Here is a 24,953-nt window from a genome sequence, read left to right on the forward strand (position 1 = left end):
CAGCTAATTTCCTGTCCACATCTCAACTGCATTGAATCCACATCTCATTAAGTACAATATACGAGCCTTCCCCAGAGCTCCCCCTCCATCCATTCCTATTAACGTAGCTCTTTATATAACCAGTACAAAAGAATATCAAATGAATATATGACACAATAATAACATTAAACAATTAAATACCACGCTTATTGGTCTATATATCGACCATTTTAATAAGGTATATCTATATGCACTTTATTTGATGTGAATAGATAAATAGCTCCTCAACATCATACTTGTGAATCAACACTGTACGTCTATTTCTATGATATTTTGAAAGTTGCCTTATCGTCAAGAAGGCAGTGTCCAAAAAAAGAGCATCTCACAGGCTCGCAGTGTGTTGCATATTCTCCAAGACTGTTGAAATTGCTGCTTTGTGAAGCCCAGAGGGAGAAATCAAATGTTCAAGGGAGGAAAGAGATGAGACAACACACGCAGAGAGAGAGAGAGAGAGAGAGATAACTGAAGGACATAATTTCTGTGCAATTTCTGGATTCTAGCTTGAGCTCAGTATTACGCGATGTGTGTTTCCCAGACAGGGAGGTGCACTGATTAACGGACAAAGCGCTGCTCTTGTGCGAGCATTACACTATTTCGGCCCAGAGATTCTTCCGAAAACAAGGGGCATAACAGAGAGGAAAACACAGGATCGAATGCCAGCTAAAGGGCACTTAAGCTATTCCGGTGACAAACAGGACCGCGGCTAATGTATGTCACCAAACGGAGAATGAACCGGCCATTTCAGCGCTAGCGAGCTGGCGAGGAGGCAGCCAGGATCTCTATTTTAAGACATCTGAGAGACCAGCCTTCTCCTCTCGCCTCGTTCCCTGCAGCAAAACAATAAATAACTAAATCACAACGCACTTAAAAGCCACAACCCCCCCTCTTCACCACAATATCCACATATATTCTTCTCTCCACAGTCCCACTTCTCTCTTAACTGCTCAGAATTATTTCAATTCTGCGAGAGAGGGGGAGAAAAAAAAGTCATTCACATAAAGTAATCAGTCTTGGCTCACTCTTTCTCCATGCGACAGCCTTATTTGACAACTCTGCTACATTAAACAGCCCACTGGTGAAAAGAGAGGAAAAAAATAAAAAGGAATGCATCCAATTATTCATGCATAATGATAGCTCTGTTATCCAGCAAGGCGGGGGCTCCCACACAAAGCAGCTCCCCTTCTCCGTCTAATACATCTTAAGCGCCGACAATCGCCAGGAGTCCCATTTGATGGGCACCTAATTTCGCAGCGTTCCCGCCGTTCCTCGCGAGTTACGGCCCATTGGCGCCGTCTCAAAGACTTACAGTATTTATGATGAGGTGATGGTACTCGGGAACGTTAACTCGGTGCTTCCCTCCCTCCCCCCAGCAGAGAAAAAAAAAAAGGAAGCAGACCTTGGCCGTCGCTATCCCGGGGTCATGTTTCAGTCTGAATGGAGAGTTAACAAGCAGGATCTCCCCCCACCCAGTATACAGCGGTGAAGACCCTCTATATAGACATGAGCTCAAGGTTCACGGCACCTCATTGCCTGAGCTACTAGCAGGCAATAAATTCTACAGCAGGAATGAATTTGTTGACCTTGAGGGTAGCCGGTGTTGCAAGTTGCAATCTAATACCATACATTATCCTATCTGTCACCCTGCTTCTTTTCCTTTTTTTCCCTGCTACATGCAGGTGGTTGAATAAATGCTGCATTTATCCAATTTGTAGATGGAGAACGATAATAATAATTTTTAAAAAAACAGCGGCAAAACCAAACGCAGGAGCTCAGTGTTTGTACTAAAATGGTAACGGCCGTGGCGCAGTGCGCCGACAGCTTACGCGGTAACAAATGCAGCTGGTGGTGCTCAGGTGGCTTGGCCCTCTCTCTTGCCCTCCGTCGCTTCTCCTAGTCGATGGGCCGCGCTTAATAATTCATGGGCTGTGAGAATCGCCGTTCCCTAATTGGTGGGCAGGCTTAATACTCTCAGCACTGCTGGGACCAAAAAACAAAAGCAGCCAGCGTTTTTTTTCTTTTTTCTATCCCAGATACACAGAAGGGCGAGGAAAAAAAAGATGACGTTCCTCGCTTTGGTTTCAAGTTTAAAGGCCCCTTCTGAAATCCAAGAAGCACCTTGAAGCACACCAGCTCAGGCGTGAGGGAGCAAACAGTGCGAGCAGTCGAATCAGGCTCCCTTCTACATGCTTTGAGAGTGTGGTAGGATGCATTCACCCTTCAAACCCGGACCCGCTCTCCTTTCTGCTCCTCCTCAGAGCGGGATGAAGTGTCGCCGGGGTAAAAAGGACACCTTAAAAGCGCGTTCGGGGTGACGATGATGCCACTGCATAATACATTGACGTCTGTTCGGCAGTCAGCAATCACCGGCTGAGGCTTCAGGGAATACACTTTTTGCATTGTATGTATTATGGAAATGTATTATACATATATTTATTAGTACAAGATGGTGCAGTTTGCATTTTCCTGCTAAACGGGCAAAAAGTAAGTAAGACAGGTGCCCGGAACACCACTGGAAGTTTAGAAGCGACACCTTCTGACAAGACTAGAGCCTGGAAGACTAAACAAAAGGTGACACCGACCTTAAGGGGACTGTGTGTGAATTAGACGTATGCAAGAATATGACACCAAAGGAAATGCTCAACTGCCAGCTGACAGTATGTATATCAATAGATGCTCTGTTTAAACATCTGGTTGTGTTCGGGTGTTGGCAATATTGCAGAATCAATTAGCAACGCGTCTGTTTTTTCGTTGGTTTTTTTTGCACCACGTACAAAGTCATTTTCGAGGGATTTAATTCAATGGATTAGCTCAAAACAGGAATTCCATCTGATTATGTTATCCACAACCAGCTGCTCAACTGAATGGCTGAGAAATTCCCAACATGATGACAATATGAAATTACAAGCGGAAAAAAAGGCATATCAGCCATCTCTGTTATTTAATATACTGTGATGTCTTCACACAGGTATCAGTAAACACATAGATGTCTGCATGTCTTATCTCACATTTGTCTTCACTACGTTTCCCTTTTGCTCATCAAAACATCTCTTTTCTTTTCTTTCTTAATGGCTCCTCTATTTGAGTCAAATTATTTAGAATACGCAAGTTGCCAGCGATTGTGGAACAAGCAACAGCGTTAGCTATTTGCTCTCAGGAAGATCTCACTGAAGACTCTCTGCAGGTTCCTGATGTTTGATTGTAATCTTCGATGTCTCTGAAATCCAAACACAATTTCTGCGCCTTGATTTTAATTTCAACGTGTATGTCCGCGCTGGAAAACGCTCTCTCTGCTCCGCTCCGCGTCCTCCTCTTCCAACTGTTGGGTCAAGCGTTTCCCTCCTTTCCAGTCATTCTATATAATGCTTGAATCTCTTTTCCTTCGCAAACTCATTGTTGCTCAAGCAGAGAGGTTCTGTCAGGGGACTAAAGCATGTGCTGAATAGCGGGAGGGAGAACGTAAAGTGTGTGTGTCTGACAAAGAAAGCCCAGAAAAAGTAACAGCGACATTCAGCTAATGCCTTTGACCTTGAGAGAGGCTGCAGACGATCCACTCTGAAGTTGCTTCGTGAGCCTGCTGCACCGCGTCCCTCCCCGTGTTCACTTTCATCAAATTACAAGGGCGCAGTCTCAGCCTGCGCCACGTTTATAAAAAATAAAAAAACAGTACTAATGCATCTCCACGTGCGGCGGCGTGGCCGTGCCATAGCCGGTGTGTTCCAGACGATTACCACCGACGGGGGACGGCGAAAGGCGAAAGGCCCAAATTGAGAGCGGAAACAAATGGGTTTTGGAGAAGCGCTCCTTCGGATGACTCGTTAAACAAACCAGGCTCTCAGACCCCGAGTGATTTCAGTTCCCCTCAGAAAGCCTTAATGATGTCACTTGTCTGTCGCCATCGATCCCCCCCCCCCCCCCCCCCGCCCTCCCTCCAAGGCTTGTAATTGGAAGAAGAGCGAGTGTAATCTGAAACCACTAGATGAGGGCAGACATTGTTTGGTTGATAAAATCATCCCTCTTGAACGGTGCTGAATCTGAAAATGATCATTTAAATATAATGTAGTGCTATGGATTTCATCGTAATTCAGTGATTCAGTGGAGCAAATATTTCTATTGATCGGCTGCCTTTTTATGTTCCGTCACCTCATGAACCCCTGAAAATGATCATATAAAACGATAATAAAAGTGAGGCGGATTGACATTTGATATTACCAGCAGTTATCTTTATATATTCTTTTTTATGTATTTCTCTAAGACAGAACAAAGCGTTCTAATTTTCCGGTCTCTACACACAGTCTAAGAAGGGCTAATGTGATTAAACAAATGTGCCACCGCCTCCTGTGAGGGAAAAAATATAAATAATCCTGCTAATCCGGGTCATCACAGGTGAAAACAAACCAGGTTTTATTAGAGGAATGATAGACATGTTGGAGGAGGCAGTGGGGATGGAGGGGGTGGAGGGAGGTGGGGGGCAAAGTTTTCAAAGCCGACTGCTAAAACACGCACCCTATCCCAGCGAGGAGATTGGATTCCAACTCCAGGCTCATGGCGGCACCGCTGGGGTCACAACACAATCTGCACGGGTCAGCGCTACAAGCGGGTTTGACGGTCTGCATTAACTCACCCTCTCTAACCCGCAAAACAAACCTGTGCTGCTAAACAGGAAACAGGGGAAGAGAAGGGGGGGGGGGAGCAATCACGCAGAATATCTTTTTGTGAATTGTGAGAGAAAGATTACATTAAAATATAGGGTTGTGAAGAAATCTTCACAGTGCATCTTTGCCAAACTGAAAAAACCTACAATTTGGATTATGGACTTGGTAAATAAATGGTGGGCGACTTGTATTGCGCCTTGCTCTTTTTCCGACCACTCACAGCCCTTTCACACCACATCAGGGGATATTAATGCACTGTGTGGAGTAAAGTACATTTATAGATGTACTGTAATCTACCTCTTCTTAAATGTCTGTCAACGATGAAACCAAAGCTGTGGTCATATATATGTACGGTGTGTTTGGGTATCTGGAGTCTCACAAAGTGTGAAATAAGACAGCCCAGGCTGAAAACATGCGATTCAACGAGCCAATCAGATGTCGCCCCCCCTTTCTCCGCCCACAGCTTGAGAATAACCTTTGCAGAGCTGTGCCAATCAGAACAGACTTTTCCAGAAGGAGGGCTTAAAGAGACCGGTGATGACAGGTATATCCAGTGTGACGGTACGTGAAAAATCATGTGTTTTTTTTAACATTAAAGCACGTTACCATGACCCAGTGGTAACCCAAAACACATTCACTTGAAAATGATTGATTGTTTACATAGAGCAACGTATTTGAGGTTAGGATCATCTATACTGTATAAACAGGCTTTTGGTAAAAGGGAGTATACATGTTATTGAGTCTTTACAGACACTCACAGCTGCTCTCCCCACACACTCTCACATTCTGTGGTCACAGCTTCATATTTACCCAACTTAAACATCTACATGTGGCCACTGGACCCGATGGGAAGCATTCAGACTGCGTCGTGTTTGGAAACATGATGGCGAAAAAAAGAGTATGTTTGGCTCCGGCTGAGCCCCGGTTAGCATATACAAAAGCATATAGGGTCCGCTAGCCGCCACAACCCACAGCTTTATTTAAAAACTTAGCCCGACCTCAAATGACTTGTGGAAGTCAGTTCCCTGAAGGAAGGTCATTCAGGGTAGCAGAGTGCTCACAGCATCTGAAAACGGCATCGCAGCCTCCAGGAAGCTACAGGAAAGAGAGAAAGGCCGACACGTGCAAGCGGATCCGGTATCGACTGGCTCTGCCTTGTGACGAGTGGGAAACAGAGAAGTGGATGTTAAACACTGGTGGCACTGTAAATGTCTCGCCACGCTGATATTGGCAGCTGCAATGTCATTACAGTGCTTGAGTTGAGGTCTCAGAATGACAGTGCTTGTATTCTGGCGTTAGTACAGGTGTAGCTGTCTCGCGAGCCCAGACTTCACTCCACGCTTCATTTCACCCCATTTTACCAGCGGGCCTGTGTCGGAGGTGAAGTGGTTACACTATAAAGACTTACAATAAAAGCTACTTTGTACTGACAACTGCACGCTATGAAATAAATGTCATCCGAGCGTTTTGCCTTAAAAGTTATTCTTTTCTTTAACGATATGTTATCATATAATTACTCGCATTTCATTCTGAAAAACCAGAGCGCTCCCTCTCCGCAGCGGGTCCCTCACAGAAACTGCATATTTGTGAGCGCTGCGATGTAGATTTGTGGTGCCTGCAACAAAGATCACCTCTGTCGACGGAGGTTCACGAGGGCTGTTGATGACGGCCAACAAAAACAACAAACCACGCCAGCGCAATTATGCGTGTCCATTTGAACATAATATGGGAAGAACACGAGATGCGTGGGAGCGAGGGGTGACTCTTGTGTCCTGTGTGGGTGGGAGGTTTGCGTGCGTGCGTGCGTGTGTGCGTGTGTGTTGGCTGATTGAATGCGGGTGTCTGTGTTGCATGCTTGTGTGACAAGAGAACAGGAGCCGGGATCTAAAGAACACATGTTTAGGGTCCTATTGAGAGCAGTGCTTTGAGTTGACAGTGTTATTTGGGTCCCGGTGGGCATTTCAAAGGGCTGCTCGAGATAAAAGACACGTCTCGGGAGCTCACGGTTGTTCCGCATTTTCCATTTTAAGAATCCAACGTTTCAGAGCCATCTACTCCGAGAGATTGCCATGTGTATTGTTTTTCCCGATGGTGAACAGACTAACTACACGGCATGATACTTTACGCCATTTGCAGGCGCTCAGGGACAATTAGTTCATATTGATTTGGTAAAGTTCAAAATAACTTTCAGGTTCTTGATTGATTTGTTTGTGATTTATTACTAACTAATAATCTCCAATATCCTTCCTCAGCAATAGTGAAAAAGCTGCCTCATAAATTTATGATGTAAGTGTTTGATTCTTGCCGGAAATTAAATAATTCCAAGTTCCCTCTCTGGAGCCTTTTTTGTTTGTTTTGTTTTTACAGTTTTGGCTATTATTTCTATATATTATTAAAGAGGTCAGGTGGTCAGATAATGCCACAATAACAAGTACAGTACATCACAGTTGAAATCGTTTTTTAATGGACGTTAAGCTTTCTGTTCCAGAGAAACTTGTTTGAAACCTGCGTTAGTAACTGACGGCTCATTTCCTGCTACGTCTGAGGACGTTTTAGGGAAGCTGCCATGTTCCTACATCCCACCAGTATCTTGGTAAGTCAAATTACTGATGGCCAACGCTGTGGAAAGAAGTCCAGAGCTGCAATAAACGTAAAACGTTATAAAAGTATGCTTTAAAAGCAGTATTCATCATTTTAAAAAGCTTTATGATCCCTAAGGGCACATAAAATGCTTCTAGTATTTCCTGACATGCATGAGTCTCGATGAGAAAGAACGGCAGTGAGATACGAGGTTTTAATCGGATGGCGGTGCAGGGATGGAGGCTGGCAGGCCGGCTCAGTCAGTCAGGGTGACCTCATGTGTTTGGCACAGGGAATGCCTCTCAGGTTTCCCTCTGAGCGGATTCCAGCTCGCTCACACCACACCAGCTCCAGGACCGAACCACCCACCCCTCCCCCGCCAACCCGGAGGCATGTGTGCATGTGTGTGTGTGTTTGTGTGGAAAGGGGAGATAATTGCATGTCTGTGTGTGTGTGAGAGAGAGAGAGAGAGAGAGAGAAGTAGAGAGATAAATTATATGAGATAAATTATTCAGAGGGAAAGAGAGACTGCAGGAGGGTGAGCTGTGTGTCAGACCCCTCCAGTGAACTTTGTGAACTCACCAGGGCTCCCACCCTTCCTCTCATACACCATCACCACCGCCTTCCTCAACGATCCACGTCCGGCACTCTCATGTTTCCTCTCACTGTTATGTATGCACTGGGTTTTGTGGGCTATTGTGTGCGTTGGGGTTTCTGAGTGTGTGAAAAGTCTTTTCGCATTCCACGTTAGGAAGAAGAAGAAACTCTCACTTGTTGAATTCGGATGATGTCTATGAGTAAAGATAATTTAAATATTAGTCGAAATGTTCAGGAAAATGTCGTTATGGTTTGGGTTCAATAGCTTTTTTTACAAAATCTGAATTTAGTTAGTATCAAGACAAATCTTTCCCAGAAACCAAAACCTTCTCTGGGAACCCCACCTCACGGTCACCCTCCAGTAGCCTTGTGTGACCCGCTGTAAAACAATGGGCTAGGTAAGCAAACACTACTGGCCACAATTGCTATGGTAACAACACAGAAACACACACCCGGCCATCCTCTTAATAAAGCCTGGACGGGCTCAAAGGTTTACCATTTTGCAAATCACTGTGGTAACTGCCGAGCAGAGAGATGCACAATGTTGGGACACGCCGGTTGCCACCGCTGCACTTCAGAGAGCCAGCGCTTCCTCCGTGAGTCAGTCCTACAACTAAACAGATGTACAGGAAGTCTACACAACCGGCGTAGAGAGTTCCTAAACAGAGCGTCGACAGTCGTCTCAAGGACTACGCCGGGTCTGTGGCGGGGGAACCTGCCGGCTCGCCGTTGCCAGAGTGTTTATGCAACGTTCTCAGGAAGGCGGGGTAACGTCGGTTTAGTGATTAATTGCCGGCCCAAAGTGCTGAGGACACAAAATCTGCTGTGAATGGCGCCGACTGTAGATCCAACAGGGGTTTATTGCTTTATCGGCTGAATCCTAATGTGACCCTATTCCCTCCACTCTCCTCCGACGGTTCCAGTGGTGCCGGAGCATCCCGAAATATTCGGCAAGGTGCCTCTGTGGTTAATCGCAGGATGTAGTTTAAGTTCATATGGTTTACTGCCTCTCAGTGGATCTTCCATTGATTGCCTGAAATAATAAGCATTCAGGAAATAATTCAAGTGCAGCAGCATGTGTGAGTGCGGTTTTGCTACAGATCTCTAAGGGTTGATATAAAGTTCCCTATACAGCGTTATTCCTCCCAATATGTTGGGGGAAGCACAGCATATGGCGGTTACACAAGCATGCAGCTGTTGTTTTTTGGGGCGAGAGATAAATAATGGATACAAGTCTTCCACAGGGTACTCAAAGACAGCTAATGAGAGAAAGAACGCAGGCAGGGAATAAGTAACTAACTGTTTTTCAAAGCCACTGCTTTCTAACATTTTCACAGGAGCCCAAGGACAAAAAAAATACAGGAGGGTAAAAACATCAGTATTCATCAACTGTAAAAGTACTCAAATGCTAACATTTGCATTTATTCAAAACTTGTACCGGTAATAATGTGCATATTTTAATGTGGACAGAGTAAGACCCGTCTCACTTAAATGCATGTGAAGGCATAGGTTCCTGTGTGCATTTCCTCTCTCTCTCTCTCTCTCTCTCTCTCTCTCTCTCTCTCTCTCTCTCTCTCTCTCTCTCTCTTTCTCTCTCTCTCTCACAAACACACACACACCAACACACACACTCACTACACCCTACTCTTGCAAATGTGAGTGACCTTAATAATTTAGGGGCAAAGGGGGAAGAGAGAGGAAGAGCAAGAGAGAGAGAGAGAGAGAGAGAGAGACAGAGAGAGAGAGAGAGAGAGAGAGAGAGAGAGAGAGAGAGAGAGAGAATTAAACCCTCCGATAGGTTTGCCACCAACTGGTCCCCCACCCTCTCCGAGTGTGCACAGGGAGCTCTGTGAGGCAACATGACGGACGATTGTAAAGGGAGAGGACCGGCATCGCGTACAAAGGCCACATATCATAATGACACTTTTTTAATTCTGTTGCCAATGGCTGTTTATGTGCTACTAATTACTGGCGAAGAATAATAATCTCCCCATCCAATTGGACTCTTATCACGCTGTGGGCTTCCTCCTCTCCTCTCCTCCAGGTTTGGGACTTAGTTGGCTCGGCTTGCTCCCTGCATCAGTGTCCTTGCAATCTAATTCATGCCGCCTACCTGTCCCACTCAGTGTTTTTCCATACTCTGACTAATGCGCACACGCGCACACATACACACAAACACACACACAGACACACATTGCTTTGCCAGATAAACCATTCAGGCGAAATCTACGAGGGTGGCTTGAGTCATTTAACTCGAATAAAGCCGGGAGAAAGGCCTGTTTGCTCTTGGTAATCCCCCACTTGCTCGACAAGGCTTCGCAAGGTTCATCTGCTGCGCTAAATTGGTGCACGTATCCTTATTTGTATAGCAGATCATTGTGGCTGGGTGAGAGGAGGAATGTGACAGGACTGGCTGCTATTCAAGCCCTCATGCCTATTTGCTTATCCTCATTCATGGCAGAATTGGCTTTTTCCGGAGCCATTTCTCAAGCTATGCGTGACATGGTATTTTCATTGAGCCTGCCACTACTAATGCAGCTGTGTAGAGTAAATATTGCAGGCAGCCACTGCATGTGTTTGGGAGAGGGACGAGCGGGGCCTCCTCCAGTAATCACGGTGGTAAGGCTACACTACCATTTGCATGTCTGTGGCCGGTGTCTCCTCCGGTTTCCACGTCTGGATATCTAGGTGAAAGACACCAGGTCATCGGTTTGTGCAGCCACAATGGAAATGTAATGCAAATTCACTCAAAGTGAGATCTACACTGGCAAAGGATTTTCTTTGTCAGACTGTGGTCATCAAGGTAAATGAAAGACCTCTTTGAAAAATGAGACTGCTGATCTTTCTGTCCTTCTCTTTTTCTCTCCAGATGGTTCCAAGGTCTCTTGTTCCAACTCTTGATTCTCTCAAAAAAAAAAGATCAAACTTCAAAATGCATGTAGAAATGCTCTGCATACAGAAAAATGAGACTCCATTTTCAGCACTTTCCAGGAAAACACTCTAATGGAACACACACTATCGCCTACATAGGAGACTGTTTTGATTATGAGCTCATCGCTATTAGGCGCTCTCAGTTCGCCCTAATGCGTCTCGTTATGGGGCTAGACCACAGGCTAGGACTACAACCCTTTAATATGATGAAATAAGAAGAGAATGACAAAGCTGTCTGTGGAGAGTATCATTACGATCAGCATGGGAAAATGTACTTTACAGAAGTTGGCATGTACAAAGGCTTCATTTGGTTAACATATTGCATTTACAACCACTGCTAATGACGATAAAAGAGACATTTGGGTCTCATTAGGTACACTCTTATTAATAAGAGCTCCAAAAGGGTTCTTCCTGAAGAGCTGAGGTTCTATCCAGAGCAATTTGCTTCTAAAGAATATTTTTTCTTTACCAAAAAGAAAAGTTCCTCAAAGCTTGTTTGAAACATGAGTTTTAGAAGATCCTCCAAGTCCATACCTCCCCAAAAACTGAGACTGTGAACAAGTAGTGTTGTTGGGAGGGCTGCACCACCTCACCCCCAACCTTTTAGGAGCATCATAAGGAACTGTTGAGATAAAACCATTGGGATATAAAAAGGGGTCTCAGTAGAACCTCTTGGGTTCTTGTTAGCACCCTCGTGAGGTAAAAAAGGTTCTGGATAGAACCTTATGAGATGGTTCTGGGTGAAACTATTGCACCATAGATGTGTTTTCTGTAGAACCTCACCCATGGGGTTTTGGGTGGCAGTTTTACAGATGGTTCAAGGTTTAAGAAGGTTTAGAATCCTATGAACGGATTGAAAGTGGAAAAGGTTCTAAAAGGGTTATCCTATGGGGACACGCTGAAGAACCCTATATGATATAGTTGGCACCTTTAAATCTAAGAATGTATGAGGATAAGAAGAAGGCCTCAGCCTCTGTCAGTCAGGAAGGTGAAAAGTTAATTCTGCTGCAGTAGGAGCCATGCCGAGATCCTCCGGAGCGCAGCTCCTCAAAGTGTACGCAGCGGCCATTCGTTAAAAATGCAGGAGCAATTACCCCGGCTGGGCCTGAGTCAGTGAACGCCTCCAAGCCGAGCTGCCGCCTTCTTCACCTCCTCCTACCCTTTCTGCTGCCACATGTCGCTACGCCAGCAACCTGAGCATTCTTCACATGAACCGCCCCGGCAAAAGGTAGGGCAGCAGACGCAGCAGACACCGAGGGCTTCAGTTACACGGGAGCAACAAAAGCCCTTCTCTGCCCGTCTTTCTCTCACGAGGTGCAGTTACTTCCCCCTCCCTCGCCCTTCTCTGGCACGTGACCTGCAGCCTGACATCCTTCACCAGCAACTCAGTCTCTTGTCCTGACCAAACTCTTCTCCAGCCCTTCACTATCTTCCCCTTAAATGAGGCCAAAGAAATACTATCTGCCCTCCAATGAATTTCAGCTATGTGGTTCAAATAAGCAAGGGTGCTTGAGTGTATTCATTAGCAAAACAAACTTTGAAATGACAAAGAAAAAAAAAGATTTTTTTTTAAGCTCTAAATTGTTCACATAATACAGGTGCTGTTTTTCCTGTGCAGATCAGTGCTATTCTCAGACCAAGGTATTGAACCACCGCACACTGAATTGATTCAGTATTATACCCCCTTTTGCAGACATAACTCAGTATCTATTGAGCTGCAACCGGAGCCAACAGAGGTTTCAGCAAAAATGTGTAATCCCTTTATCTCTTTTTCAACAAACCTGATAATCCCTGACTAAATATATTCACTCAAAAGTATTCCCTTCAGTTGGAAAATATTGATCATGATGTTGCCAAACCCATGTTCCAGGCAAAGTTAAGATATAGAGCTAACGATCCGAATTTTATATCCATCATGAATATGGTAAAAGGCTTTAAGTGTGTTTCACTTATACTATGTCCCATATGTCCCGCTGTACTATGAAATGGGCTGTATGTATTAAAGGGGTCCACACAGGAGGTGTCTCTGCAGCCACTCGTGTCATCCTGCACAGATGGCAAGACACCATGCCCAGCAGACAGCAGGGGCTCCCGGAAATAGAGGAAGAGAAATGCAAAAGCGATGGAGGATGGGAAAGAGTAATTACAAAGAGGGACAACATGAAAGAGAATCTAAAGATGAAGGGAGGCCTGGCAAAAAAAAAAATAGGAGCAATGAAGAGTGGTCTGAGCGAAAGTGTGGGGCGTACATAAACAGTCTAAAGATGAAAACAGACAAAATTGTGAGACTGTACCCCACCGCCCTCAGAGAGCAAAAGGGGAAGAAAGAAAATAGAGCGTGAAAACGCCAGGCGAGGCCTCTGCCAGAGCGACAGAAGAGTGAAACAGTGGGCCAGAGTAGACAGCTCCAGGCAGATACTATGTCACACAAAGAAAATGCAAGTGAAAACAAGGAAGAGGGGGAAAGCAGGTGTGTTTGTAGAGTCCTGCCGCGTTGGTCGGTTTGAAGGGCACATCATGTGTCTCGTTTCATCCAAAGCAACATCTTTCCTCCGTCTCTTTCTGTCTCGCTGAATGTCGACTCTGCATGCCTCTTCCCCGACTCCGAAAATACAGAAAAACACACAGAAAATGTGTTTCATTTCAGTTCCTCGAGTGGAAGTGCACGACATCCTGCGACTCTAATGCACTTAAAAGTGTTTGTAAATTTCCAAGCCGTGATATGCGGGAGATACTTAAGACCACCTGCGGTTGAAAGTTCACGTCTGCCATTTAATTGATGTACAGATGTAAGGTTTGTTTTGGGTGTTTGTGTGTGTGTGCGCTCTCTTCCCAGCAGCACCATAGGAAGCTGCTGGGGATTCGCTGGCTTAACCCAGGGTTTTTTTTACCGGTTAAAGGAAACTCGCCCTGCTCGTTCCACCACCTTCCCACTCCATATGCCCCGTTTCACCAAACAGGTAGTAGTCCCCTTTCTCTTGCAGATAGAGTCGCCTGTTATCTCCAGATGGTCCCGGGAAGGAGAGCTCAGAGACAAGATCCCCTCCCCCCGGGGCAACAGTTCCACCACCGAGCGCATCATTTTTATATTTCATGCATTTATCTTGGATGCTTCTTTTCACGGCGACCTCCAAGTGAGTGAGCAGGTACTTTGTTCTGTGTCTTACTCAAGGACACTTCAATCCAACTATGGCCTATTGTGGCGAAGAGAAATGTGACCTGGTTTTGAGATCTTCACTCTAAGCACTGGACCACGCAGACTTATTGGGAGACTTCTTTAGCACACATTCGCACGCAGGTGCTCATACGCCATCTGTGCTCGTAAACCACGCCGTGCAATGTCAGCACACGCGTAACGTCACCTCTGCATTTATAACCCCCTGTGTGCTCCAAACTTAATACAGAGCAGGTTCCTCCTCCCATCTGCCTATAGAAAAAAAAGCTTGCTATTTCATTTCCCCTCTCTTCTCCTTGTATCCTTTGCACTTCGGACAAAATGGATATCCGTGTTGAGAGAGCACTAGATGTAAAGAGATGTGGATGGCAGCATGCAGAGCGCCAGGTCGCGGCATCCTGTGCTTTGGCGGCTTAAGAGAGGCAATAACGTGCACAATGTATGGGTGTGTAGACGGGCTGAGCTGTCAGCCGAGAGATGAGAGGAGTTAGGAGTAACCCTTGGTGTAGTGTGTGCACGCGCTGGTGCATGTGCACACAGGGCCAAAGCAAATAAATGGAGTTGTCTGCCCCGTTGACTGACAGTTACACATGGAGGGATTCTACTGCGGGATAAAGCTGTAGGCAGGGGCAAATAAAAAACGGGGGTATTAGTTGATTAATGATCAAAAGGCTGCCATTTATGGCTCCACGATGTGAGGGGAAGGATTGGGAAAACGTGGAAAAAAAGAAGGATAGAGCTCTTGCTAAAAAAGACTTCCAGTAAAGGAGAACGCATGATGGGTTGAGATTTATGGCACGGCGAGGACAGTATTTTGTTGCAGGCAGTCAGTCGTGAGGCATGTATCAGAAATTACAAGTGAGGGAAGAGACTTATACTACCCTTTATGTTCATACTAATCACAACATATCGGCCCGGGCTCAAAATAGGGCCGGGCTTTACTCAATGTAATACAAGAGGTGCATTTTTCGGCCCTAAAAGCCCTTGATGAACTCTTCAAAGCCGATCCACATCAGCGGAGACAGAGGGGACTAAGCTGCCATAGCCGAATTTTACTTCCCTGATAACTGACTTAATGAAAGACTTTGGAAAACGGTGCTTGTTCTCTGCCTTTGATTACGCTTGCTCTCAGGGTCTATGTATATCCGTCTCCCCCTTGTTGTCTCCATGAGTCTCTTTCTCCTCTATCGCAGCATTAAAGGAGGATTTAGATGGCTCTGTTGTTATTTCTGGAGCACAATGGATCACCCGGTGTAATGTAACCAAACCCTTTTCCTTGCTTTTAACTGGCCCCTCCCTGTAACATCCACCCCGCCTCTCTCTCTCTCTCTCTCTAAATGGTGCCTATGGCAGGGGCAGACACAGGCACAGATCCTCTCAAAGGGCTCCATTGACTGGTGTTTACTTTAGGCCAGGGACTCCTCAGTCTACTTCGATCCGCCCCTCTCGGGTTCTGCATGTACGAGTCCGACTGTAACACAGGCGCCTGCTCCCTCCGAGGTCACAGCGCAAGTGTGTGTGCCTGTGCATACAGTATAGCAGTCCTTGTGTGTGTGTGTGTGTGTGTGTGTGGCAGATCGCTGACATTCGGCATGTAATGATCTAGCCTATCGGTGGTGTAACGGGGGTACAGCGGTGTCAGGTACCTTGTGTGCTGTGCAGTAACGGCAAGCGAATATGTTTCACAACAGAGGCGGAACTTACTGCTGGTTTTCAAAGAAAACGATCATTAATTTGAGAGCCGTGTGTGTGACAATAAAACAAACAAAAAAAGCGAGGACTGAGAATGAAAGGAAATTAGATGCACCGCACGCCAAGACCAACAGGCACTTAGTACGCACGCTAAGCTGAAATTCATATTATTTCCTAAACACCGTGATGAAATCACAATAATTGAGCCGTGTGCTGTAACTGTCCTCGTGGGCGAGGGGAGGGGCCGGGGCAGTGCGAAGCCTGTTTTGCTGTAATTTTCTCATTTATGATGCACGTCGATTACCTATCATTAAATTTGAATGCACAGCAAGCCGCGAACAGTACCGCACATTAAAACTCAAGCAGAAAGACAGCGGCTGATTGGAGGCTAAATTTCAGCAAATGACTCCGCGGACTGATCAGCTGGGGAATAGGCAGAAATTGGGGCCTTTAAAGGATCCTCTCATCAAAGCAGCATCCTGCCAGCTCCACACCAGCCGTAACCTCATATAAAAGTCACACACACTGACACGCCGACGTGCACACACAGACACACAAATCCTCTTTCGGGAATCAATAATTCAGCTAAAGAGAAGCACATGCTACGCCCCGCTGCACTAATCAATAGAAAGCCAAATGTTATCTTTTCATCTCATTCTCTGACTTTCACATTCTAATCTGGGCTTAGTAGCTTATGCTGGACAGCATCAGAGAATGCCATTAATTTGGACTATAATACAGACATGCAGAGGGTATAAAGGGATTCTGAATTCAGCAGACACCTCAGTTTATTCTGACAACGCTAGCTCCTTCCTTAGCTGTAACCGAGTGCAGATGCTCTATGAATTTTCAATGCATAGAATCTCAAATATGTCATAAAATGGAGGCGAGAGAAGGAGAACGGCAACACTTTAGTATGAGTTACGCCCCGCTCCACCTCCGTATCGCTACAAGGTATTTATGCCCCCCCTCTTCCCAGCCCCCACCCACATCTCTTGGGAGAATGAGGCCATACCTCGAGAATGCAGCAATGAAGATAAATACAGAGACCTGTGTGATTTGAGACTGATGACTAAATCGGAGCCTGGTGCGCAAAAGAATAATAAAAGGGGGACTTGCAGAGAATTTGTGTGTTGGCGGGGCCAAAGGGACTGCCGTGGGATTTTGTGGAGAGCGTGGACTGAACCTGCCAGCCGAGGCCCATCTCCCTTCTCTGTAATCGAGCCAATAATGAGCGTTAGACAGCTCTCCGCAGCCCCCTCGTCCTCTCTCCCCGCCTCCCTTCCTCCCGTTGACCCCGTCTGCGGCTCCACCGCATCAACCTACGGCATCCTCCGGCTGCGCTAACTAACCATGAAAATGAATATGGATGTTGGCTGCTGATTTAGCAAACGGAAATGCACGCCATAACCCCCCGCCCCCCTCCGCTTCTCGCCCACCCACCCACGCCAAAACGGTGGGCCTCGTTTGCATGACACAGGACCCGAGCGGCTCGCTCAAGGATACATCAATCGCTGACGGTGGCAGGATCGGATCTGCGCTGACCTTGGGAATGAACTGCAGCATGGGCGAATGAGGCGGGGGAGTGGTGGTTGGGGTGGGGGGGGGTCTGTTGCAACAGAGCAGGCAGGCGGAAAAGCGGGAGGAGGGAAGCAGAGGGGAAAAGAAAAGTGGAAGGAAGGGAAGGAGGGAGGGATGGAGGGAGGGATGGAGGGAGGGGCAAATGAAGGGGCATGCCCTGATTGAGAGGCCCCCGAGATGAGCAACTCTGAGATATGAGAAGGGGGGAAGAAGGGAAGGGGGCTGATAGAAGGAGTAGCGGAGGGGGGTGGGAGGGAGAGGGAAGCCATATGGCAGCAGCACAAATGTATTAAACTATAAATCAGGGTGAGCGCTAGTGGACTGCCAGGTGGTTCTTCAGGCTCGTTGTCCCTGCTGGAAGCACACTGCCTCATAATCCAGCTGTGCGTGAAAATGGATGAAAACTGGTAGTTTGCTTTATTGTGTTTTATCAATTTATTATTCTCTATCTGCCTTATTCCCTTGATATAGATAGGGGTAATTTGCCATATTTTAACGTTAATTTCTCTGGCTTAGTGCTTGATAATGTTCGACACTGCTGCCAATAAAACAGCGTTTTGGAACCAATATCGAAACAATACTTTCTTTATTTGCTCAATAACTGTTTTGTTTTTTTTGCGTGATGCCTTTTGCGTCGATGCTCAAGATCAGGATATATCTGATTAAACAAAAAGTGAATAAGACAAAAGCTGTCAAATGGTTTAAACTTCCATTACTAAGGTTTGTTACCTTGCCTTGCAGTACCTCTATGCATGCAATGGGAGAAATCTATAGGACATAGAAATGTGACTGGAGAAAAACAAATATCTGTATACATCCAATTTAATAGCACTTTACTAACCAAATGAGACTTAACTAAGTTCAAATGCCCACCTTCAGCATGTTGTTCAGCCACCGCGGCGTCACATCGTCACATTAACGGACAGCAATTTGTGTTACACATAGTGGTAGAAAAAAAAAAACAAATAGAGTAATCCCCAAAAGGCTTCCATTTTAATCTCTTGATGATGTCTGGGTGGTGTGCCCAGCCAGTGTCCTGGCAGCCGTCGGGGCCCACGCCTGGGCTTCCATCCCAGAGGCACTGATGCATACTACAGCTAGAGCAAACACGGACAGCCTCCCTCATCCCTGCTCTCCATCAGACCCATACCGACCGTCACCGTGGAAAAAGGAAACGAAGGGTTCATAACCGGTTTGTCCCGGCTTTGTGAAGCACTAAAGGAACACATTTGTGCTGGTAAGTGAATTAGCAACTTCATAATTAAATGTTTCAATCGGGGGGGAAAAAAAGTGTCATTGAAGCGTTCAAACAATGGCCTACATTCAGCTTGCAAATACTTCATTAGGAAATTAAATTTGGATCCCAATTCTCTCATTTGTTGAAAAAGCTGCCAGTTATTTTGAACAAAATCAACTATTATGCCACTGAGCTGCATCACATCAAGATCTCATTAGTTTTGCAGGTGAGTGATTCATGGAGGTTACTGGACAGCTCCCAGTAACGGTCTGGTAGGCTGGACTAACTCGAGCCTTGATCCCTGATCCTTTCCTCAGAGACACACACACACACGCACGCACGCACGCACGCACACACTTCGACATAGATGTCCAAACTCCAACGAGGTACCTGCCATCTGAAACCGTCACAGCCAAGGCCGGCTATCCATCAAATCCCATCTCAGCTCAGGGGGTTGAGAGGGGGGAATGGAAGAAGGGTGGTGGAGGAGGTGGGGAGAGGTGGGGGGGAGGAAGGAGTGAGGGAGGCAGGGAGGGAGGGAGGGAAGCAGGACACGAGTGTAGGAGTGGATGAGTAGGCTTGAGGAATGCGAGCAGCGTACCTTGGTCTGGAGATAGTGGGGGTAGTAGTAGGTGTACTGAGGGTACATTGGCTGCTGCTCCAATCGCTTGCCCATGTAGCTGGAATCCTTAGCACTGAGGCAGGGAATGGTGACACCGGGGGCGCAAGCTGCCAAGTAGCTAGCAATGGGATAGAGGCAGCGGGGGAGGCTGTGTGATTCCTGTCTTTGCCGTCCGCACCGCTGTGTCGCTAGAAGGTCCTCCAGGGAGAAGACGGGGGTTTCGCGCGCCGGACAGCAGATGGGGAGAACGTCTGCCGCTGATGGGTGAAGCTCACCGGTCCAGAGCTTCGGTGTCGGGGCGGATGCTCACTCAGTCTCTCTCTCTCTCTTTTTCTCTCTCTCACTGCCGGGATCAATGGAAATATTTCCACAAGTGATAGAACCACAAGCGCCGTGCCCGCCAGTGGCCGGTGTCGGACAGTAACGTACGATAAGGGTGAGGTAGAGGAAGAGGAGGAAAAGAGGAGATGTGAAGAGGCGCAGGTGGCAGTAGCGACTGGCAGTCCTCTGAATGTTGGAAAACGGGAGAAGGAAGAAGAGGAGGAGAGGAGGAGGAAAGGGATGGCGAGGAAAACGGGAGAGGACGTATAGGTTCACTTCTCGCTGAGAGCTGTTTCACTCCAGTCCTTCGCCCGGGCTTTAATCTGCCTCTGTCTCAGACACGCTGTGGATCCGACTCTCTCTCACTGCCCCACTCTCTCTCTCTCTCTCTCTCGCTCTCTCTCGCGCTCTCTCTCTCTCTCTCTCTGTGTCCCTCTCTTGCATACACACACTGTCTCTCTCTCTCTCTCTCTCGCCTCTGTAGTCTGATCCGACTGTGGCTGCGTGCTATACTGGCTGACAGAGGGGGAGATATCCTCAGCACCGGATCGCCGACAGATGCACTTTGTGCACGGAGCAGAATCACAACACAGAGACACAGAGCGAGGAAGCAATCTCAGCCTGTAGCAGCAGTCGAGCCGGCGGGGAAGGGGGGTGCAGACAACGCCGAGGAACGATCCCAGTTTCTGAAGGATGTGGCACGAGCGTGTATTTAAAAATAAAGAATCCACCGGTTGGTTAGCCAATCCACTGGGATCCAGGTAGGAGACGAGCGTGAAAGAGAAACACGGTGACTGTGTCCCAGGTGCCCAGTAAAGAAGGAGTCCCTCTTCTGCGATCCTCCCTCTTCCTGCACTTGTAAAATGTGTTCCTTATTTCGTCCTTGGCTCTCTCACTCCCCTAAGCAGCCTGCCTCGTTCTCTTTCCCTCTGTCACACAGTCTCTCTCTCTCTCTCTCTCTCTCTCTCTCTCTCTCTCTCTCTCTCTCTCTCTCTCTCTCTCTCTCTCTCTCTCTCTCTCTCTCTCTCTCTCTCTCTCTTGCTCTCTCTCTCTCTCTCTCTCTCTCTCTCACTGACAAGGGGGCTCGTCCGAGGCTGCGAGCAGAGCGGACCGCCTCCTCCCTTTCCAGCCCAGCCGGTAGGAGGGTCTTTAGCAGCTCTGTGCGAGAGAGGGTTCCAGACACGGACCAGCGGGCTGCAGCGTTTCCACAACCTGGGAGAAACGCAGGGAAGAGGAGTGGAAACGGGGGGATGGCGTCAGCGCGAGCTGTCGATTCCCCCTACTGGCTGCACACGGAGCTACTGGCTAAAAAAAAATACACTTTGTCCTCAGATTAAACACAATTTTCCTAAGAAACAAGGGGGATTTGATCTCAAAACCAGTAAAATGGATGTTTTAGCACCTGTGAGTTTATATATTTTAAGGACGAGGCCTACTTTATTGCCTTGAACATGTGCGTACTACTGCATATACTTTTACTTATATGGACTATAGATATCACACAACAGTCTCGGGGTAAAACTAGTAAATATGTGTTTCACACAGGGTCATCGAACAGGGTATGCAGCAAGTCTTCACTTTTAAGAGCTTGGATCACAAACACGACATGAAAAGGCAGCGAACCGTGATCTCCAAGCACCCGCTAAGTAGGTAAAGGGGAAACCACTTCCTGCTAAACATCAAAAGATGACAACGGATGAATCTTCCTTTTGACTGACCGTGACCAAGACCACAAACATTGCAAGAATGTCCTATCGGTGAGTGTCAGTAACCTCAGCTCAACTCGTACTTCTGGAAAGATCAAAAACATGCACACAAAAGAATGACGCTCAGAGAGTCACACTTCTTTTTTTCTCTCCATCTCTCTCACACACACACACATGTTCACACACACACACATGTGCACACACACACACACACACACACACACACACGGGATCCAAGTCCTCGTGGCTATCTCAGTGAATCTGAGGTCACAAGTTCACGAGCCTCATTTTACACTCAATTAGCAAATCAACTTGGTTTTCATTTAAATGATCTGACAGGAGTTCTGCAGGGAGGAAAAAAAAAACACAGCCAAAAACTACATCATGAAAGAATTGGACTGAAAACAATTATATTTTGGCAATTTCCTCAACTGAATAATAGTCTGTTGCACTTGAGAGCATTAACCAAAGACCCTTCTCGAAACAATAATAACCCAATTACGGATGTCTGACCCGACACTTAGATGAATGAGGTTGGCTGCGGACAACACGGGGCCCTGACCTCTTTGTGTACTTCATTACTGGTGTTGCATCAGCCTGTATGACAAGGTCAGAGCTGTTGTACTGCAATGATTATTCAATGAACGTATTAATCAATAGAAAGGAATTCATCGACTACCATTTGGAAGGTTTTACAACACAGATTATTTCCAAGCACGCAAGTTTGTTTTTTTAGTCCATGGGCTCAGACCCAAAAATGTAACAATGGATCCCCAGAAGGGACTCAGAGGGGGATAAAAACTAAAGCCGAGTAAAAAAAATATGTACTTTTGTAAGATTTTGCAAAGATCGCAAATGTTTTTAATTTGGGTTGATGTCAAAAAATAAAATAAAAAGCTCTGGACAACAGAGAACGCACGCGCACACAAACACACCCAAACACACACACGCACACACATTCATAGATTTCATTTCAAGATTGACCTCAAAATGAAAACAAGACAAATGAAACAACAATTAGCTAACTCTGCGGTTTCCTCCGCCTCACTCCCCCTCACTTCTTTTGTAACCCATATATGTTCTCTTTGTGGTTTTCACAATCTAGACACACACAGTTGTGAAATTGGCACATATTTTGACGAGAGCTCTGAGTCTAAGGGCCCGGTGCATGTGGACCGACCCAATCGATACCAGAAGAAGAATCCCAGCGACCAAAACAAAGCTCTGAGGGAAAGGGCATGCTTTTTTTCAGACATAGAGGAGAAAATATAATTATCAGATGGGCCACTTTTATCTGTCGGAAAGAGATGAGGCTGATATCGATTGCGGATTACCAGATTAACAGCCTCTGGATCAACTAGACACATAAACTGTCAGCATCTGGGGAAAGGCAGAAAGTAGAGAACAAAGACAGAGAGACGGACAAAGGCTAGTGGAGAGAGTAATAGAAAGAGAGATACGGAGAGAATATAAGATAAGACGCATTGGGAGACCGAACCTGAGGGAGGCACAGAGGCAGAAAGGATTCATGTGTCTTTATAACACCGTGTGTCCATTGAGCGACCAGGTAAAGGTGCCTCTGTATTTCAGAGATAAAGCTCATCTTTTTTCGTTTTCACTTAAAAATACTGAGACCGAGGAAGTAGAACGGAGCAATAGGTCACTTTGGAGCAGTTTCCACGCTGATTTTGTCCACGTGTGGCTAAAGGTCGGGGATTCCTGCTGCTAAAGACGCCTCTTCTCAGACAAAATGAAGAGCAAAAAAATGCAAATGAATCCATTAAAGTAATAGAATAAACAGCGTGTTTCACACTCTGCAGTGTTAAAAGTGTGATTATCATCCCGATTTTTTAAATTATGGATTTTTTCCTAAATGTGAGATTTAATTGTATTCCTTGTCTAATATATGACAACTCAATATTTTAGTGTTTTGGTTTGAAAAAGATACAAGCAGTTAATTAAACAATAGAGAAAACTATCTGAAGATTTACTGAAAATAATTGTTGCAGCCCAAATACAAATTCTTTTTTTAAATAAACGTACTAATGCTACTATTGTTGACTGCGCCCTGACTAACTTTTTCGGGAAGTTTATTTAAATTGGTGACCACGCGGTGGAACACAAGAGAGTGCCATTATACAGACGAAAAGCATTAATATTCATTGCTCCAATCATTAAGAATTAAGAGCTGGGAATTGAGACTTGGCTCCTGAAACCAAAGAACTTGACCTGTGACCCCACAGACAACACCAGAAACTACCTTGAGAGCCGGCCGACGTGAACTTTCAGCCTCAGCATGTGTGCCAGCCGAGGTCGGTTTATAGAGGCAATTTCAAGAGAAAGCAGGAAAGCACGCTGCGTGTAAATAAACGTCGGCAGCGCGTCTCGTTGCGTGGAAGCGGACCTTGAAAGCTGGATGTGGGTGTTTTGCTCTGGTGGTGAATCAGCGAGGGACTGACGTCACAGAGCATGATATTTCATGGGAAGAGAGGACAAGTGATAATCTCTCAGGTCTGGTTTTATTAACACGGATGCATCCTCTACTCATTGCCGTCGAGTCATCTCCTCGTGGTGGTTGAGGCAAACCGTAGGAAGGAGAACATGTCAAAGGAGCAGGTTTTAAAGTGATTCACACACCGATTTGCATTGGTTGCGACTGACTTTGTTCACTATTGTACCCAGTACAGCACACTGAGAGACAGACCTTATTTCAAGCTGGTTTACCAAGACCAAGCTCAAACTGTGCCTCTCTGCGGATTTATATATTACAAAAAAAACAACAGATAAGAGATATCTGAAAAATATTTTTCAGCTCAGTCTGTCAAACATTATCAGAAAACAAAGCCAGTGCCATCTGCCGCTGCTCTGTTCTGAGGTCTGTCTTTGATGCCCGTTGATTCACTTTCTAAATTGAGTGCAGGAGTGAGTCATTCACAGGACTTTAAAATAGAGACAGAGGAAGACAGCTGAGGGTGCGTATCATGCCCCTGAAGGTGTTAAGTAGTTACAACCCTCCTCTAAAAGAATCAGGACAAGTCTAGTAAAAGAAAAACACACCACATGATGGCCTCTGAGTAGAGCAGTTTAACGGGTAGCTTTTATGTTTTTGTCTCTAGCCTTTATTTAACCAGATTGATTTGTTGTTTTTCCTTTGCAAATTTGCACAGCAGTAAAAGCAAGATATTTTTCAGGTGAGATATTTCATTTATATTAACATGGAGGTATTGATGTCCTGAAGAGCTGCCCTTTTGTTCATTGACTGCTCTGACAACAGCAGTTACTCTGCTAATGTCCTGAATCTCTGTTCAGAACGAGAGAAGAGGGATGGAGGAGTACAACTGCAGGAACATAAGGAAGTTGTCCTCAAAACACAACAACCGTGGAAAAAAAAAAAAAAAACTAGGAAATGTTCCCACCCAAAAGGAGTTCCTAGAAAGTCCACGGCTACTCCGGCCTACATGCTCGACCCCCTCTCCGAACAAGACTTCCTGACTTCTTCAGCAAACCACAGGAAACAAAGCCTCTTGGTTTCGCCAGCAGCTCCGACAGTCCCGTCATGGGTGTTTCCCAGAAACGGCCAGATGCGTGGAATTTGAGGGAAGGCTGGAGCAGCGCCGAGGGAGGAGGGCTGGACGGGAGGGGGGGGAAGAGAGTGGGAAGTGGAATTAGGGACCAGCAAAGGGTCCTGGTATTCCTGGAAAAAGCCTTGAGCCTTTGGCAGTGGCTCTACTGGGAGATACCAAAGCACCAGATGATCATCTTACGTGTTTTATGCAAAGCTACTGATGTAGCATGACTAACCAGCTTCCCCCACCCTCCT

At 46.2% G+C, this 24,953-nt stretch overlaps 1 protein-coding gene across 4 annotated transcripts in view; it reads right to left on the reverse strand.

Annotated features, from left to right (window-relative positions):
* The window catches only part of rbms3 (RNA binding motif, single stranded interacting protein), a 247,507-nt gene that overhangs the window by 157,207 nt on the left and 65,347 nt on the right, over positions 1 to 24,953 (reverse strand). For 2 of the 4 annotated variants that reach the window (XM_068575460.1, XM_068575459.1), the window contains exon 1: positions 19,086 to 20,389. The exons of the other annotated variants lie outside the window; for them this stretch is intronic. In XM_068575460.1, the coding sequence (XP_068431561.1) occupies positions 19,086 to 19,160 (75 nt within the window). In that variant the 5' untranslated portion in view covers positions 19,161 to 20,389. Of the gene's footprint in view, positions 1 to 19,085; positions 20,390 to 24,953 lie in introns of those variants that run through there. 4 annotated transcript variants of the gene reach the window in all.

This window comes from Clinocottus analis, unplaced genomic scaffold (assembly GCF_023055335.1).
Source record: "Clinocottus analis isolate CAN_PGR_092001 unplaced genomic scaffold, fCliAna1.0.p SCAF_14, whole genome shotgun sequence".
NCBI classification, from domain to species: Eukaryota; Metazoa; Chordata; class Actinopteri; order Perciformes; family Cottidae; genus Clinocottus; species Clinocottus analis.